Here is a 17,196-nt window from a genome sequence, read left to right on the forward strand (position 1 = left end):
CTCATGCAAATTCCCCCTAAGCCTGTGACTAACATGACTGCTCCCCTTTACTTTGAGCAGAGGTCAGCAAACTGTCTTTAAGGAGCCAGACAGTACACATTTTAGGCTTGTGGGCCATACGGTCTGTGTCACACTACACAAGCACTCATGAGTTTCCATTGTAGCACACGTAGCCATGGATACAACATAAACGATAACACAGCTGCATTCCAATAAAACTTGACTTATGCAAACTCAATTGCAATGTTATATATTCTGTTCATGGGCCATGAAACATTCCTCTGTTTTCTGTTGTCTTTTTAAATATCATTTTAAAAATATAAAACCAACCTTAAGTCACTGGCCATTACAAACAGATAGGGGGTGTGATTTGACTCACAAGTAAAGAGTTGGACCTAGAACCTAACATTTCCATACACTAATTCATGGATCTTCTATTCCTACAAAAATAAGCTGAAGCTACAGGGTGTAAGGAAATTTCCCAGGTTAACAAGTAACAGCTCATACTGACTTGTCTTGAAAACCCTCACTCATTCCAACATGTTATGCTACCTCCCCTGAATGATGCTTTATGTACCACAGCTACTTGGGAAAATATTAGAGAGATTGTTTATACAAAAGGAGAGTCCACACAATCCTAAATAATTCCACCAACATTCATATTTTAAGAATAGTAGAAGATTCTTTTTTAATTAAGGTAAAATCTATATGCAGGGCAATACATGATGTTAAGGATATCATTAATTTGACAAATGTATAAAACTATGTATCATCATTCTAATCAAGATATAGAACATATAAATAGTCTAGTTCCCACCACCCATAAGAGTTAGAACATTGGTTGCTTATCGCCACATGTTGTGTGTTCTAGAACTTCATATAAATGGAATCAAATATACATTATTTGCATTTCGCACTTTTGCTCAATGTACTGATTTTAAAAGTCCATAATGTTATTTATAAGTTTATCAGTGGCTCATTTTGATCCCTAGAGAGTGCTTCATGGTATCAAAAGAACACAATTCATTTAGCCTTTCATTCTTAATTGATTACCTGGATTGTTTCCAGTTTTTCACGATCATGAACAAAGTTCAAAGTTCCTATAACATTTTTGTACAAGTCTTGAAATACGTTTGCATTTCTATGGCATAAATACCTGTGTGTGAAATATATAGGTCATGCTGTCGAGTCAGTTTTGACTCATAGTGATCCTATCTATGTACAACAGAATCAGGCACTACTAGTCCTGTGCCATCCTCACAATGTTTTCTATGTTCCGGCCATTGATGGAGCCACTGTGTCAGTCCTTCTTGTTAAGGGTCTCTTATTCCTTAGTGACCTAAGGAACTCTGGTAGCATAGTGGTTACAAATCGGGCTGCGAACCTTAAGGTCAGCGGCTCGAAACTACCAGCTGCTCCGCGGGAGAAAGATGAGGCTTTCTACTCCCACACCCTCGGAAACCCTGTATAGGGTCGCTATGGGTCGGACCCAACTCAACGGCACTTAACAACAACAAAAACAACTATATCAAGGATTAAGTCCTTTTCTAGGTACTGGTCCCTCCTGATAACATGCCGAACGAAGCACGTGAGGTAAAGTCTCGCCATCCTTGCTTCTAAGGAGAATTCTGGCTATACTTCTAAGACAGATGGATTTGTTCTCCTGGCAATCTATGATAAATATTTTATGCTACAACCACAAACACAGGTCACAGGGAAGAATGTATTTAACTTTAATAAAAACTGCCAAACAATGTTCTAAAAGCAGATATTCCTTTTTATACTCTCATTGTTTATGTATGTTGTTGTTATGTGCCATCGAGTCGGTTCCGACCCATAGCGACCCTGTATAGGGTTTCCGAGGGTGTAAATCTTTACGGGAGTAGAAAGCCTCATCTTTCTCCCGCGGAGCAGCTGGTAGTTTCGAACCGCTGACCTTAAGGTTCGCAGCCCGATTCGTAACCACTACGCTACCAGAGCTCCTTGTTTATGTATGGGAGTCCCATATTCTCCATATCCTCATCAAAATTTGGTGTAATCAGTCTTATCATTTCACTCATTCCATTGCGTGAAATGGCATTTCAATGTGGTTTTCATTTGCATTTTTCTAAAGACTAATGGTGTGGGACACCTTTTAATACACTTACTTATTCATTCGTAGCTCTTTTATTAAATGATTGTTCAAGTCTTTTGTTCATTTTTCCATCAGATTTTTGTCTTGTATTATTGAATTGTCATTGTTGTTAACTACTGTCAAGTCAGCCCTAATTCATGGCAACCCCATGTCCAAGAAAACAAAAACATTGCCCAGTCTTGTACCATTTTCCTGACCAATGGTATGCGAGTCGTTTTTTGTAGTCAGTGTGCAATTTGGGTGCCTTCCAGTCTAAAGGACTCATCTTCTATAACTACATTAGAGAATATTCCATTGTGATCCATAGAGTTTTCATTTGGTTAAGTTTTGGAGGTAGATTACCAGGCCTTTCTTCCTAGTGTTAGTCTGAAAACTTTGTTGAAACCTGTCCACCATGGGTGACCTTGCTGGTATGTGAAATACTGGTGACAAAGCAACATACAAACCACCACAGTACATGGAACTGACAGATGGGTGGTGAAATTAATTTGTTGCTGTTGTTAAGTGCTGTCAAGTTGTATAGAAAACACTTCTAAAATATTATCAGAAACTGTATTATTTTCTTTTTGTACAAGCTTGTTGTTAAGTGTCGCTGAGTCAGTTCCAACTCATAGCTACCCTGTATAGTGTTTCCAATGAACAGCTCGTGGTTTTGGACTGCCAACCTTGTGGTTAGCAGTCTAGTACTTATCCTACAGTGCCACACCAGAACTCCATTGATTTGCTGTTGCTGTTGCCAAGTACCGTAGAGTCGGTTCTGACTCATAGTGACCCTGTACAGGGTTTCTGAGGCTGTAAATCTTTACATGAGCAGAAAGCCTCACCTTTCTCCCATGGAATAGCTGGTAGTTTTGAGCTGCCGACCTTGAGGTTAGCAGCCCAATTCGTAACCATTACACTACCAGAGCTCCTTGATTTGTAGGGTTCTTTATAGACATATTTATACATTTCTAGATACAAGCCCTTTGTCAATTATATATTGCAATATTTCTTCAAGGCTGTGGGTTATCTTGACATTTTATTACCAGTGTAAGAAGCCAATTAAGTAATATCATGTTACCTAGGATTGTGGACCTCAGTCACTTGATGTAGAAGGTCTTTCCATTACTATTTTCAAGGATCAAACCAGATAAATAAGGAGCTCTAATCACACAGTAGGTTAAGCATTGGGGGCTAAGTGAAATGTCAGCATTTGAACCCATCAGCCACCCAACAGGAGAAAGATGATGCCATCTGCTTAAGTAAAGATTTACAGCCTTGGAAACTCTTTGGAGCAGTCTTACTCTCTACTGTAGGATTGCTAGTAGCCTGAATCAACTCAATGGCAGCGGGATGTTTTGTTTTAAAGCCAGATAAACAGAGCTGAAACTCAGCCAGTATTTTTTAAGAGGGAAACAAAGGAGAAATGACATGGAAAACAAGAACTAATGAGAAAAGGGATTTACTATAAGCAAGATTACTGAGCTAAATTTTGTGGCTTCTTAAGTTTCAAATTGACCCTGACTTTATTCAACTGTTTAATGAGTACCTGCAATGTGTAGGATGATCCATCTAACTGACCACATAAGCTAGGATACTTTTTTTTAAATGACAGAGCTGCTATCCATAATTATTGCAAGACAATGGACATAAGCTGGGAAATCAAGACACACTGTCACGCCATGTAGAATATTTATAAAATGAATAGGAAGGAATTGGTCACTGGCATTAACATTCCATGGATGCACAGAAGAACACATGTGTTAATAAGATCTGTGGGTGATAAGTACTATAGGAACATAGCAGTCAGAAATGTTCCTGCTTCTCAGGCCACTCCACTCTCTTTTCCACAGTGATGCGATCCTATCACTTAGACTTAGATCATCTATCTCTATGGTGCTTAATACACAGACTACCCACACACAGTTTTAAAGCTGTGTCTTTGGAAAAATGACTCACTTACCAGCTTTTATAAATACTCAGCTGAAAATAAATGGGCTAAAAGTATTCCATGAATTTTTACATACTAAAAATGAGAGTCTTGGTGTGGCACTATAGGATAAGCACTAGACCACAAGGTTGGTTTGAACCACTTGGTCAGCAGTTAAACTCCTTGGAAACCATAGACATGGTTGCTTTGAGTTGGAACTGACCCAATGGCACTTAACAACAATGAGGTTAGACATACTTGCACTATTTTGGCTATTTAAACCATTTTGAGCATACTGACAAATTCACAATTAAAAAGCACAGTTTTCATTAATAAAGCTATACTATTTTGCAAATTTACAATGGCTATATTTCATAGATTCTATATAAAAAATAATGGGCATGCATCCTCCAGAAAATACTCACAGATAATCGCCATCAAAGAATTAAAATTGCCAATGTTGAAGCACTCCCGAGCTACATCAATGAAATACTCAATTATTCTTGCTCGGTGCTTCTTCTTTACAGGCTGCGCAGAAAAAGACAATACAAGCCAGTTACCCAACATGTAGGCCCAACAGTCATAAAATGAGTGCCAAAATACTGTGAGGTAGGAGACAGAAAATGCATTCTCTCACCATGCAGATTTCTGTAGCAACCAAATAGCTGAGGCGGTTAAACCATTCTACGTAAGCTTCTAAGTTCCTTGTTTTCTTCCTTTCACTATAACAAGTCTATAGATAAAGCAGAGTGAGCATATGAGCTGGAGAAAAAGAACATATTAGACTCTTATTTTGCCAGATATAGCTCTTTATGCTTAGCTTGTGAATTAGAAAATCTTCCTTAGGCTCCTTTGACTTTCCTTCCAGAAGGAACAGAATCTCTTACTATAGTCCACTGAAACCACTAAGGTCTAGAAATGTACTCTGATACAACTGTAAAAGTGTCTTTCCCTCGCGGGAACCAATTTACTCTGGGTTGGGCGGCTCTGTTCTCAGAAACACAATCAGAAAGGAGACTGGGCTGAAGAATTTTTTTAAGTTTTAAAAACTAATACACTAATTAATGAATTAAGAATACTCATTGCTGTCAATACAACAAGGATGACTAACTGTACAGGGGACTGGAAATTTTTCTCCTGAAAATAAATATTAGGACAAAATTCTGTAGCTTTTTATTATGATAGTTTATTATGATAGATTATGATAGTTAAGGTTTTGTGTCAATTTGGCTAGGCCAGAATTCTCATTGGTTTAGCAGTTAAAACGTAGTTATCACCTCCATGAAATCTAATATGATGCAGACGTCCCCAAGATATGATCAGCTCTGATCAAATGTAATTATTCTATGTGTTGTAAATCATCAACCTTAACATCAATTTGAACTGCAAAGTCTGTGTTAAAACTCAACAGCCAATCCTCAGAAATCCTAACTGGGTAGCTAGGAGTCAGAACCAACTCCCATGGCACTTAACAATAACAATTATGTTACTGAGGTCAGCTGCAATCTATAGGGTTAGTTAGATATTATCTTATGCTAACCTCTTTTGAGGTATGAAAGGAGAGTGAAAGCAGAGAAAGGACTAGAATGGAAGAGCTGGAGTGAAGTGGGACCTTTGGACTTGGGATTTATGTACTGTGAAGTTCCTAGATCCAGGGGGAAATTAATGCCAAGCTGTATGGAGATCTCCAAGGAATACTGGGTATACAGATGCTGAAAAGGAGAAAAGGACCTTTCTCCTAAGCCAAGAAAGGGAAAGCCTTTTCCTACAGTCAGCACTCTGAGTTTGGCTTTATAGCATAGTGCTTACGAATCGGGCTGTGAACCTTAAAGTCAACAGTTCGAAACTAAAAGCTGTTCTGTGGGAGAAAGATGAGGCTTTTTGCTCCCATAAAGATTTATAGCCTCGGAAAGCAGGTACACTGTTGCTATGGATCAGAGTTGACTCGACAGCACTTAACAACATCATACTTCGGTCATATTGTCAGGAGGGACCAGTTGCTGGAGAAGGATATCATGTTTGGTAAGGTGGAGGGTCAGAGAAAAAGAGGAAGACCCCCAGAGAGATGGATTGGCAAAGTGGCAGCATGGATGGACTCAAGCGTGGCAACAATAATGAGGTTGGCCCAGGATCGGGCAGTGTTTCATTCTGCTGTGCATTAGGTTGCTGAGTCAGTATCAACTCTATGGCACCTAACAATGACAGTGATGTCTGAGGCTATCTACAGCAATAGGTTATATCTTTTGAGATATAAAAGGAGAGAAAAGTCAGCAAAGAAATGGGACCTAGTACCACCAGGATAGAAGAGGCAGGAATAAAGTGTGTCCTTTGGTGCTGGGATCCCTGTGCTGTGAAGCTCCTAGATCCAAGGGAGGACTAATGCCAAGATGTATGGGGATCTCCAATACAGATGCTGAAAGGAGACAAGGACCTATCTCTGGATCCAATCAAGATAAAGCCTTCCCTTAGACACGGCACTTTTAGTTTGGACTTCTAGCCTTCTAAACTGTGAGAGAACATGCAAATAAAGTTCTGGTTATTAACTCCATCCCATTGAGGTATAGCAGCATTAGATAACTAAGACATAGATCAATGAAAGTATATAACATCAGGGACTTTAATAAGGTGAGTGACATGTTTTTCAAAAGCAAAAGGGCTGCACCTCATCTTAGAGTTCAAGGTCATGCTTGGACAGGTCAATTACACACCTCTTTCCTTCCTTCCTTAAAAAAAAAAAAAAAACCAAAACCTATTACTCTTCTATTGCAAAATGTATTCTTCACTTCCTGTGCTGTGGATAACTATTCTAAGGCCGGAAACAGCTGTTGCCCCTACTCTCTCAGATGAGGTCTTTCCTCAGTGGGTGATGCAGTCCCTGCCTAACAAGTCAGAATACTTCAGGAAGTCACTGAAAAATGATTCCTGATGCATGTGTGAACACTGATATTAGAGTCTGTAACTTGTATTATTTTCTTTATGTGTTGTCTTTACCCAGATAGTAAAGCTGTCATAAGCAAGTCACCTTGAAACGAGAGATAAAGCAGTAAGGCCCCAGCTCAGAAAGCTGGATGCGCTTCCTGTCTTACTGTCCTAGCTATTGTTGAATCATGAGCATAGGATTCCCTTGCATTTTCTTTCCCACTTCATCTGCTAAAATCATTATGCTTTTATCTCCTACCTTCATCACCACAAATTCCTGCATCCACTTGCTGTAAGGGCTTATTAAATTTCCCAATAAGGAGGAAGGAAAGGCTAAAAGTTGGCAATGGGGCAAGGATATTATAAGGCTACTTGGGAACCTTGCTCAAGGAAAATTGCTCTGAATCACACATGGTAAGGAACATGCAAAAAAACAAAAAAGACACTTTTGATTTTAAAACCCAAAACAGAATCATTTTAACTCTTGTGTCCACTGCCATAGATGAAGGAATTCAATTTCTGATTCCAGGGCTACCTCCAGGTATCGCTGTTGTGAAGTGCCATCGAGTCAGTTCCGACCCATAGCGACCCTGTATAAGGTTTCCGAGGAGTGACTGGTGAACTTGAACTGCCGATCTTGCAGTTCACACAGCTTTGCAATCTGGTGCATTAACCCACAGCGCCACACCAGGGCTCCCAAGGCTGATGGATTTTACCTTGTCATTGTCCAAAGGGTCCTTCTGTACAAATGCTTGAACAAATTCTTCTGGTCCAATATAATTGAGCCTCTCCTGAAAGACAAACCCAGCAGGCCAACAATATTAGGCAGAATGTCAAGAAACAGACAACTTCCTGTCCTGACTGTTGTTGTTGTTTTGTTGTTGTTAAGTGCCACCGAGTTGGTTCCAACCTCTAGCAAACCTATACAGAGTTTCCGAGGCTGTAAATCTTTACGGGAGCAGAAAGTCTTATCTTTCTCCCACAGAGCGGCTGGTAGTTTCGAACTGCTGATCTTAAGGTTTGCAGCCCGATTCATAACCACTACGTTACCAGATCTCCTTGCCCTGACTGTAACACCCCTATTTTTTAAGTAGCTTACAAAGTTTAAGCCCTTTGCCCCAAATGCTTGCATCACATTCAAGAAAGATTTGAACAGAGGCAATTATTTGCTCCACAAAATACTGAAATTTGAGTGGGTTAGGAAACAATTTGAGTCAGTGAGTAATGCAATCAGTTAACATACTCAGCTGCCAACCCAAAGGTTTGAAGTTCAAGTCTACCCACAAAGGCACCTCAAAAGAAAGGTTTTGTGTAAATAATAAATAAGGGGAAAACGGAGGTAGACCGTGCAGACGCGGCCAGGAGTTCAAGGCCCTGTGGGGCCAAGCGTTGCAGACCGTCCAAACCATAGGCTCTGAGGATCAGACTTTAGCCACCTAGCAGACATAGCAAACTGTCCCTCATCTGATTATTCAGGTATGCTTGTTAGTAATCGCATACATGAGCCCCGGATATCCACAGACAAATGTAAAAACCTTCCCTAAAAGCCGAGACTGTAAATTCCAAAAAGGCAAAGTTTTTCCCCACCCCACAAAAAAGGAGAAAAGCCAAAGAGGATAGAGAGAAACACTGTTGACTGATGATGTATGGAGGGGATTGTAATCAATGTAATGAAACAAGTCATATGAATGGCTGAATGTGAAACTGATGATGTGCCCTGTAAACTTTCACTCAATCCACAATAAAAACCTTAAAAAAAAAAAAGGTTTTGTGATATACTTCTAAAATATCAAGCACTGGAAACCCTATGAAGCACAGTTCTGCTCTGACACACATGGGGTTGACATGAGTGGAAATCGACTTGATAGCAAATGGCTTATGGAATAATATAATTTGAGGGGGAAGATGAGGAACATCAATGAACTTTTTGAGCCTCAGTTGTTTTCTGGAGTCTTGCTTAATATTTGTTTTAAAGTGAATTCTCAAAACATCAAAAGCATTATATTCAAATACTTAAAACCATATCCCAACTATTTTGTAGATTATTTCCCATCTGGATCAGTCTAACCTTTACTTGTGCCATTATTGTTGACAACTACATTGCCCGGTTGCCAAAACAAACCAAATCTATGGTTGTAAAGGGCAAGAATGATAATAGTCTTACCAGTTCTATGTGAGTCAGCTGCTGGGCCAAAGTGTAAGGATCACTGCAGACAGTAATGATGTCCCGTTGTATGGACTGCGGTTTGGTCTTGAGAACTGTGAGCCGATCTGTGGATGTAGCGCTGATTTTGGCCAGGACTTCCTCATACTGGCTGAGAGCAGCAAGCTTGCGGATCAGACACTGGATCATCTGTTGAACATTCTTCCGATAAGTCTGCCAGGACATAAGCAAAGGATTACAGTCTAATTTTGCATATCAATTTCCACCACTATGCAGAGGACTCAAAGACTATGCCCCAGGCTATTTTGCCTTGATGTAAGAGAGCCGCCTTGGTTCAAGGCAGCTATCGGAGGATTCAACCTAGCAGTCTGTAGATGATAACAATTCAGATTTGGCCATGAAAACATTACCACAATGTTTTAGATTAGTTACTGAGAGAATCCAGTAGAATGAGGACTACATATGATTAAATTTTCTCTGGTGTGAGATAGAAATTTACTTGTTTACTTTGGGTGGGTTAAAATGTATTGATATGACAGAGCATCCTTTTCTTAATGTTTTTAGGGTCACCTTCTTGGTTTCCTCATTCCTATAATTACCAATCACATTAGTCTATGGAAACAAACAGCAAACTGACTGAAATACACCATTACCTCCCACCCACTGTACAATCACCTTCCTGACTTCCACATCCATCATGCACTGCCATGAGGAAACAGCAGATAATCATTCTGGAGTATGACCTCCACTTGGCTCATGCCTATTTCTTTTGAATTCATGAGTCAATGTTAATATTCCTGATTGAACTCTTCTCTACATGGCAATTGTTCCAAGTATGCTATTACCAGCTGACACCTTGTTTTGCTATTTAAGTATGTGATGTTGTTGTTACTGCTAGGTGCCATCTAGTCAGCTCTGACTCATAGTGACCCTATGATATCGCCACAACATTTAAGATAGGCTAGTTTAAAAAATATTACATGTACTATATAAGTAAACACTGAACTCTTGCCTTTTAAAACACGTCCAAGTCAAAGAAATGAATTCACAATCAATTCCTAGGCTATAGTTAAAATGAGGACTAAGGTGCACTTGACCCAAGCCATGATACTTTCAATAACCTCATATGCATGTGAAAGCTGGCCGGTGAATAAGGAAGACCGTAGAAGAATTGATGCTTTTGAGTTATGATGTTGGAAGAGAATATTGAAAGTGCCATGGGCTGCCAAAAGAACCAATAGATCCGTTTTGGAAGAAATGCAGCCAGAGTGCTTCTTGGAGGCCAAGATAGCTAAATTTCATCTCTCATACTTGGGACATAATGTCAGGAGGGACTAGTCACTGGAGAAGGATATCACATTTGATAAGGTGGAGGGTCAGAGAAAAAGAGGAAGACCCCCAACAAGATGTATTGGCCAAGTGGCAGCATCGATGGACTCAAGCGTGGCTACAGTAGTGAGGTTGACCCAGGATCAGGCAGTGTTTCATTCTGCTGTGTACAAGGTCGCTACGTGTTGGTACCAACTCAATGACACCTAACAACAACAACAACAGTTAAAATGATATAGGCTGTGGAGTTATTTTATTCTTTCTTTTTTAGCCGGAAATTGACAAAAAGCAAATCTCCTTGGATGATGCCTGTATCAGAAGAAAGCAAACAGGCTGATTCAAGGGCAATGTAGTCCTCAGGTTGAGCTCCATAGGAAGACCAACCCAGACAATTTACTGATGTTAGTTGTTGTCAAGTTGTCTCTGACACATGGTAACCTCATGTAAAACAGAACAAAATGTTGCCTGGCCCTTCATGATCTCTGGTATGCACAAGCCTACTGTTTCAGTCTCTCTGAGTTTTGAGTACTTTCTAACCTAAAGAGTTCATCTTCAAGCACTATATTGGCTAGTACCCTTGTGTTGATTTAAAAGATTTTCAGTGATTACTTCTTGGAGGTAGGACTTTCTTCCTAGTCTGTCTTAGTCTGAAAGGTCTCCTAAAACCTATATATCAAGGGTGACCCTGGGGGTATTTAAAATACTGGTGGCATAGCTTCCAGCATCATAGCAACATGCAAGCTACCACAAAACAACAAACTGACAACACAGGGGGTGTAGAAAGGCTCATGTTTACATTTTACTCCCTAATCATCTCTTTGAATGGTCCCTCATCAGTTTCTGAATTTAGTCATCTGAAAATTGCATGGCATTTTACCAAGTCAAAAAAGTAAAAAATTAGTATTTATTTTACAAGGGCAATTTAGTTTACCAGAGAATATTATGAAAAGCCAAATGAACAGAAATTTGCATACTTCAGCCAAGGAAATTAACTACATCTGGAAATGGTTAATTTTCCCACAATCAATCCAAAAAAAACACCACCAACAACAAAAAAACATATTTAGCCTTCTTTTTGTCTGCTCTACTTGTTCATATACTTCAGTGACTAAATGACCCCAGTGGACAACATGCTTGCCCCCTCTAAATTCCTCTGTTATTGCTGTTAAGTCAGTTCCAACTCATAGAGACCCTATGTAGGTTTTCTAAAGACTGGCTGTTGGGTCTGAACTGCTAACTTTGCAGTTAGCAGTCCAGTGGTAATCCTATAGTGCCACATCTGGGCACCTCTAAATTCCTAGGTCACTGTAAAAATCACAAACAAAATGCCTATAAGTTTGAAAAGTGTTGAACTCCACAGTTTAGTAGATGCTATCTATTTGATGGACTCCTAATGCACTGGACTACAGAGCTGGTTTGAATACATTGTTGGCAGTTCAAGCTTACCAATCACTCCTCGGAAACCCTATATGGAGTCACTATGAGTCAGAACTGACTCAATGGCACTTTACAGCAACAATCTATTTGATAAGGAACCCAGGTGTCACAATGGGTTAAGCATTGGGCAGCTAACTAAAAGGCTGGAAGTTCAAACACATCAGCTGCTTTGCAGCAAATAATTCAGCAGTCAGCTGCCATAAAGCTTTACTGCCTCAGAAATGCTATGATGCTATGGAACAGTTCTTTGTCCTATAGGGTCTCTATGAATAGGAATGGACACAATGGCAGTGGGTTTCATTTTAGTTGGGTATCTACTGAGTAATATTCACATGTTTGTCACTCAAGGAAAATGCTTCTTTGGAATTTCAAAGCCTACTTGAGGGCTATTTAAAATCCACCACTTCAGTCCTCTCACACTTTCGACTTTCATGACTTTGAGTTACATTAAAAAATCTACAAACTTAAAATATTTTCTTCAGCTCCTTATCCCCATAAATGCATGCATGAGAGTCAGATACTAGTTCTAAAACTATGTCAGTATTTTCCAATGTACTCATAATAAGCACTTTCTGGATTACTTTAGTTCCAAGCATGGAGCTTCCAGAATAGAAAATACGTTTTATAAAGTTGAAGATCATAGCTATTAAAGCCTATTTACAAAAGCTATTCACTTGTCAGTCTTTGATTAAACACTGTTTGACATGGCTAAGGGGATTCTCTTCTACAATTAGTTTTTCTGAGAAAACTTCTGAATATGCTGTCTAAAAATTTAGCTGGCTTATTTCCAACAAAACAGGTCTTTAAAAGGAGAAAAAAGAAAAAAAACATGGGTCAATCTTATATCAGACTGTTGTTGTTAAATGCTACTGAGTAGGTTTTGACTCTGTATAGGGTTTCCAAGGAGCGGGTTACGAGTTGAACCGCAGACCTTGTGGTTCAAACCACGCTTGCAGTCCAGCGCATTAACGCACGACACCACACAAAGACTCCATATATCAGGCTACTGTGTAGCATTTCAAAGAGTACACAGCTTTCTGCACTGACATTGGAAGATTTCTAGGACATCATGACTAGAGAAAAAAAAAAAAAAGAATATGCACGTTCAAACGCATGTACATATAACCAATACGTACTTCTATGGGCATAAGTATACGAGGAGACTTCAAAAAATTTTTTTGATGGCTCTTATATATTAAAGCAACTCTGGAAGGACACACAAAAAACAAACAACTAAAGAGAAGTAAGATTGGTGGAAGTTTTGAAGACTCTTTGCTTTGAGTTATTTCAAAGATTTTTGTAAACTTTGAGAATGAATAGAAAAAACAACAAGGAATTAAAATTTGCATGATGTAGAGAAGAAGCTTGTAAAATGGCTGATAAATGCGATAGAACATTGTTGTTGTTGCAGTTAAGCCAGTTCAAACTCGTAAGGAGTCTGTAGAGGGTTCTCCAAAGAATGGCTGCTGGGTTTGAACACCAACCAGCCTTGCAGTTTAACAGGGCAGTGCTTATACTATAGTAACACATCAGGTCTACAGATAGATTTTCTCACAGTTTGTTGTTGTTGTATGACATTGAATCAGTTCTGATTTATAGCAACCGTGTTTACAGTTTCCAAGGAGCTGCTGGTAAATTTGAACTACTGACCTTGTGGTTAGCAGTCTAGTGCTTATCCTACAGTGTCACACCAAGACTTACAGGACCATTAGCAGTCAGAAAATGTCCCATTGTCTCATATAACACTCTTTTCCATAATCATTCAAAGTTATCAGTTAGTTTCATTTCAGACTAGCTGTCTCTCTGACATTGCTGCACAAATAACTCAAATACTTTTATTTTGGCAAATCCCTCACTTAGCAGCTTTTCTAAATATTGAGATGAAAATAAAGTGGCTCAGAGTCTTCCATGAATTCTTCCATGCTGAAAAAAGATTAGACATACTTGTACCATTTTGGCTATTAAGCCATTTATAAGAAATGTTAAAAATCCCATTATGTGGGATTTCTTCATTAACACAAATAAGAAAGTTCTTTTCACTCAAAAATACCCACAAACCTCATGCATTACCCTACGTTTCAGCACTTCTTCCAAACATTATCACTCCTACATCATGCACACCTTTCTCTCCATCACAGTATTACCAAAGAAAATACTTTAGTCAGAAATTTCCACTTGCCTGCAGCTCATCACCTGAAGGTACTAACTGAGAAGCAATGAACACAATGCACAACTAAAACAACTAAATGGAATCAGGCAGAAGGCTGCCCCCTCCATTCTGGATTTACTTGGTCTGGAGTGCAGCCTAGGTACAAGCGGCTTCAAAAAGCTTGTGAAAAATACAGTTAAAAGATAAAGGAGATTTTCCACAGACTTTATGAAACCCCCCACATGTAAATATTGCCAGGTGATTCTAATATGCAGTCATGTGTGAGATCTAATGCTCTCTACACCATGAGACGTATCTGGTGAAAGATTTGTATTCCGAAATTTGTTAATATTGATGTTATCAGTAGTCACCAAGTCAATTCCAACTCACAGGAGTCCCTGTGTGGGCAGACTAGAACTGTTCTATAAGGTTTTCAAGGGTGTGATCTTTCAGAAGCAAATCACCAGGTCTTTCTTCTGAGATGTTGTCTTTGGGTGGATTAAAACTGTCAACCTTCCAGCTAGTAGACAAGTGCTTAACTGTTTGCATCACCCAGGAACTCCTTCTCCTTCTGCACTTTACAAATGCTTCTAAGGAGGTGGCAGAGGGAATGTATGCTCTAGGACTGAACTCCAAAGTTGCTAGTGAACAAAAAGCAGCAAAACATGTAGGGGGGAACTGTACCAAATGGGGCACAGGAAGAAAGCATTGTGGATAACAAAGAACTACTGTTTGAGTGTGTGTGTGACTTCTTTAAGTCTCTTGCTGACATTTGATTCCATTAGAGAAACTACGCTTCATGTTGTTAAGCATACTTCATCAATGAGTCATGAATTGCTAAATATGTACTTATTCTTTTTTATAACTTCAAATGCCAGTGACAGTAATTACCTGGCAAATAAAGACAGAAGTTCTTATTATAAAGACCAGCCCCATAAGGAAGAGAAAATTGCATTCTGCCCACTATACTCATTTGTCATGTAATTCAATCATTAGTTTCATTTTATGTTTCTTGCAGGCAAGGTCTAATAAACCACTTCATTTGGGGCAAATCCCCAGGGGGGAAACATATTAAGCCAAATTATGTGGAACTGCTATAGCAAATTCAGAAGAACCTGACTAAATTATATACAGAGCACACCTGGACTCCCTGACTGCCAAAAAACAAATCCCAAAAGTCCCAGGCAAGAAGCAACAAGTCACACCTGAAACCCATGCTCCTACTAGTGAAGAGAAATCATTTTTTTCTTATTCCAACAATTGATTCACTGGTTTGTTCATCTGTTCATTCATTTATCCATTCAAACACTGCTAAGTGCCTATTAAGGATTCTATGACTAGCAAAGAAATCACTATGAAGGAATCGTGGTGCTGCAGGATAAGCACTGGACTTCCAAGTCAGTTTAACCTCAAGGTCAGCAGTTCAAACTAACCAGCCACTCCTCTATTCAGGGTCACTATGAGTTGGAACCAACTCAGTGGCACTTAACAACAACAAAATAAAAACAAAACAAGACACAGGGTGCTATGGTGACAGTCAGTGGGGTAATAAAGAAGGCCTCTCAGACGAGATACACTGAAGCACATCATAGATAAGAAGACTGCAAGCAGACTATGGCCCTTGACAAGCCTTCAGATCTCGAATGGAACTTACCCTCGTGGCCCAATTTTCACCCAAGCAGTAGAGAGGCTTATAGGGGAGACAAGAGCACTGGTGAGGAATGCTCATCACAGAAAAGTTAATCATTCAAAACCAAAAGGGCAAGACTTTCCTAGGGACAAGTTGAGAAGGGACAGGAAGGTAGGTGGGATGCAAATGGAAACCTCCAGGAGGAAGCAGGATAACGGTTGTTGCATGGAGGGGAATGTAATCATTGAGATGATTTGTTGAAGGTAAAGTTGATGGTGTTGTCTATAAACCTTCAATCAATTCACAATAAAATGTTTAAAAAGATAAAAGAAGTCTGCAAGCAAAGAACTGAGGAAAAGCATTAACTACACAATTTTAAAGCTGAAAGCGACATTAATACAAGGCAACTACCTCTATGGTTTATAGAAATGAGGATATCAAAAAGAAAGAAATCATGCCTGTTAAAGTAGATGGTCAGTGAAAAAGAGGAAACTCCTCAATGAGATGGACTGACACAGTAGATACATCAATGGACTTAAATAACAATGATTGTAAGGATGGTGCAAGATCAGGCAGTGTTTGGTTCAATTGTATACAGGGCCGCTATGAGTCGGAATCAACTCAAAGGCACCTAACAACAATAACAACTATTTTACCAGTCATTATGTCTTTCTCCAAAGATTGGTGCCTCCTGATAACAGGTCCAAAAATATGCGAGATGAAGTCTCACCATCCTCCCTTCTAAGTTCCCTGGCTGTACTTCCTCAAGACACATTAGTTCATTCTTCTGGCAGTCCATAGCACAATCAATATTCTTCATCAACACCACAATCCAAATGGATCAGATGCATCAGACTTCCTTATGCATTGTCCAGCTTTCCCAAGCATGTGGGGACAGAAAACACTATGGCTTAGGTCAGGCACACCTTAGTCCTTAAAGGACTAAGGTTAAAAAGCATCTTTGTTTTAAAGAGGTCTTTTGCAGACTATTTGTCCAATGCAATACATCATTTAATTTCTTGACAACTGCTTCCATGGGAGCTGATTGGGGATCTAAATAAAATGAAATTCTTCACATAAAACTTTTTTTGTCATATATTGTGATGTTGCTTTTGAGGGTGTTTCAAAAATCTGTGGAAGATGAAATTAAAAGATAATGAATGGACTTTCTCCACAAATGTTTCGAAGCCTCATTGTCCAGTTGTGAGCATTTTTGTTTTACGTTGAGGTATAATCCATACTGAAGGCTGTATCCTTTGATCTTCATCAGTAAGTGTCTCAAGTCCTCTTCACTTTCAAAAAGCAAGATTGTATCATCTGCATATCGGAGATTGTTTATAATTCTTCCTCCAAACCTAATGCCACATTCTTCTTTATATAGTCAAATTATCTGCTCAAAATACAGGTTTAAAAAGTATGGTGAAAGGATACAACCCTGATGCATACCTTTCCTGATCTTAAACCATTCATTCATTATCTGCTTGTTCTGTTCAAATGACTACCATTTGGTCTACATCCAAGTTCT

At 39.2% G+C, this 17,196-nt stretch overlaps 1 protein-coding gene across 2 annotated transcripts in view; it reads right to left on the reverse strand.

The window, feature by feature from the left end:
- RASGEF1B (RasGEF domain family, member 1B) overlaps positions 1-17,196 on the reverse strand; it is a 53,898-nt gene that overhangs the window by 14,855 nt on the left and 21,847 nt on the right. For both annotated transcript variants that reach the window (XM_006875071.1, XM_006875070.1), the window contains 4 exons: positions 9,127-9,339; positions 7,679-7,753; positions 4,681-4,776; positions 4,469-4,571 (listed from right to left, as the gene is read on the reverse strand). In XM_006875071.1, the coding sequence (XP_006875133.1) occupies positions 4,469-4,571; positions 4,681-4,776; positions 7,679-7,753; positions 9,127-9,339 (487 nt within the window). The remainder of the gene's footprint in view (positions 1-4,468; positions 4,572-4,680; positions 4,777-7,678; positions 7,754-9,126; positions 9,340-17,196) is intronic.

This window comes from Chrysochloris asiatica, unplaced genomic scaffold, assembly GCF_000296735.1.
Source record: "Chrysochloris asiatica unplaced genomic scaffold, ChrAsi1.0 scaffold00311, whole genome shotgun sequence".
In the NCBI taxonomy this organism is placed as follows: Eukaryota; Metazoa; Chordata; class Mammalia; order Afrosoricida; family Chrysochloridae; genus Chrysochloris; species Chrysochloris asiatica.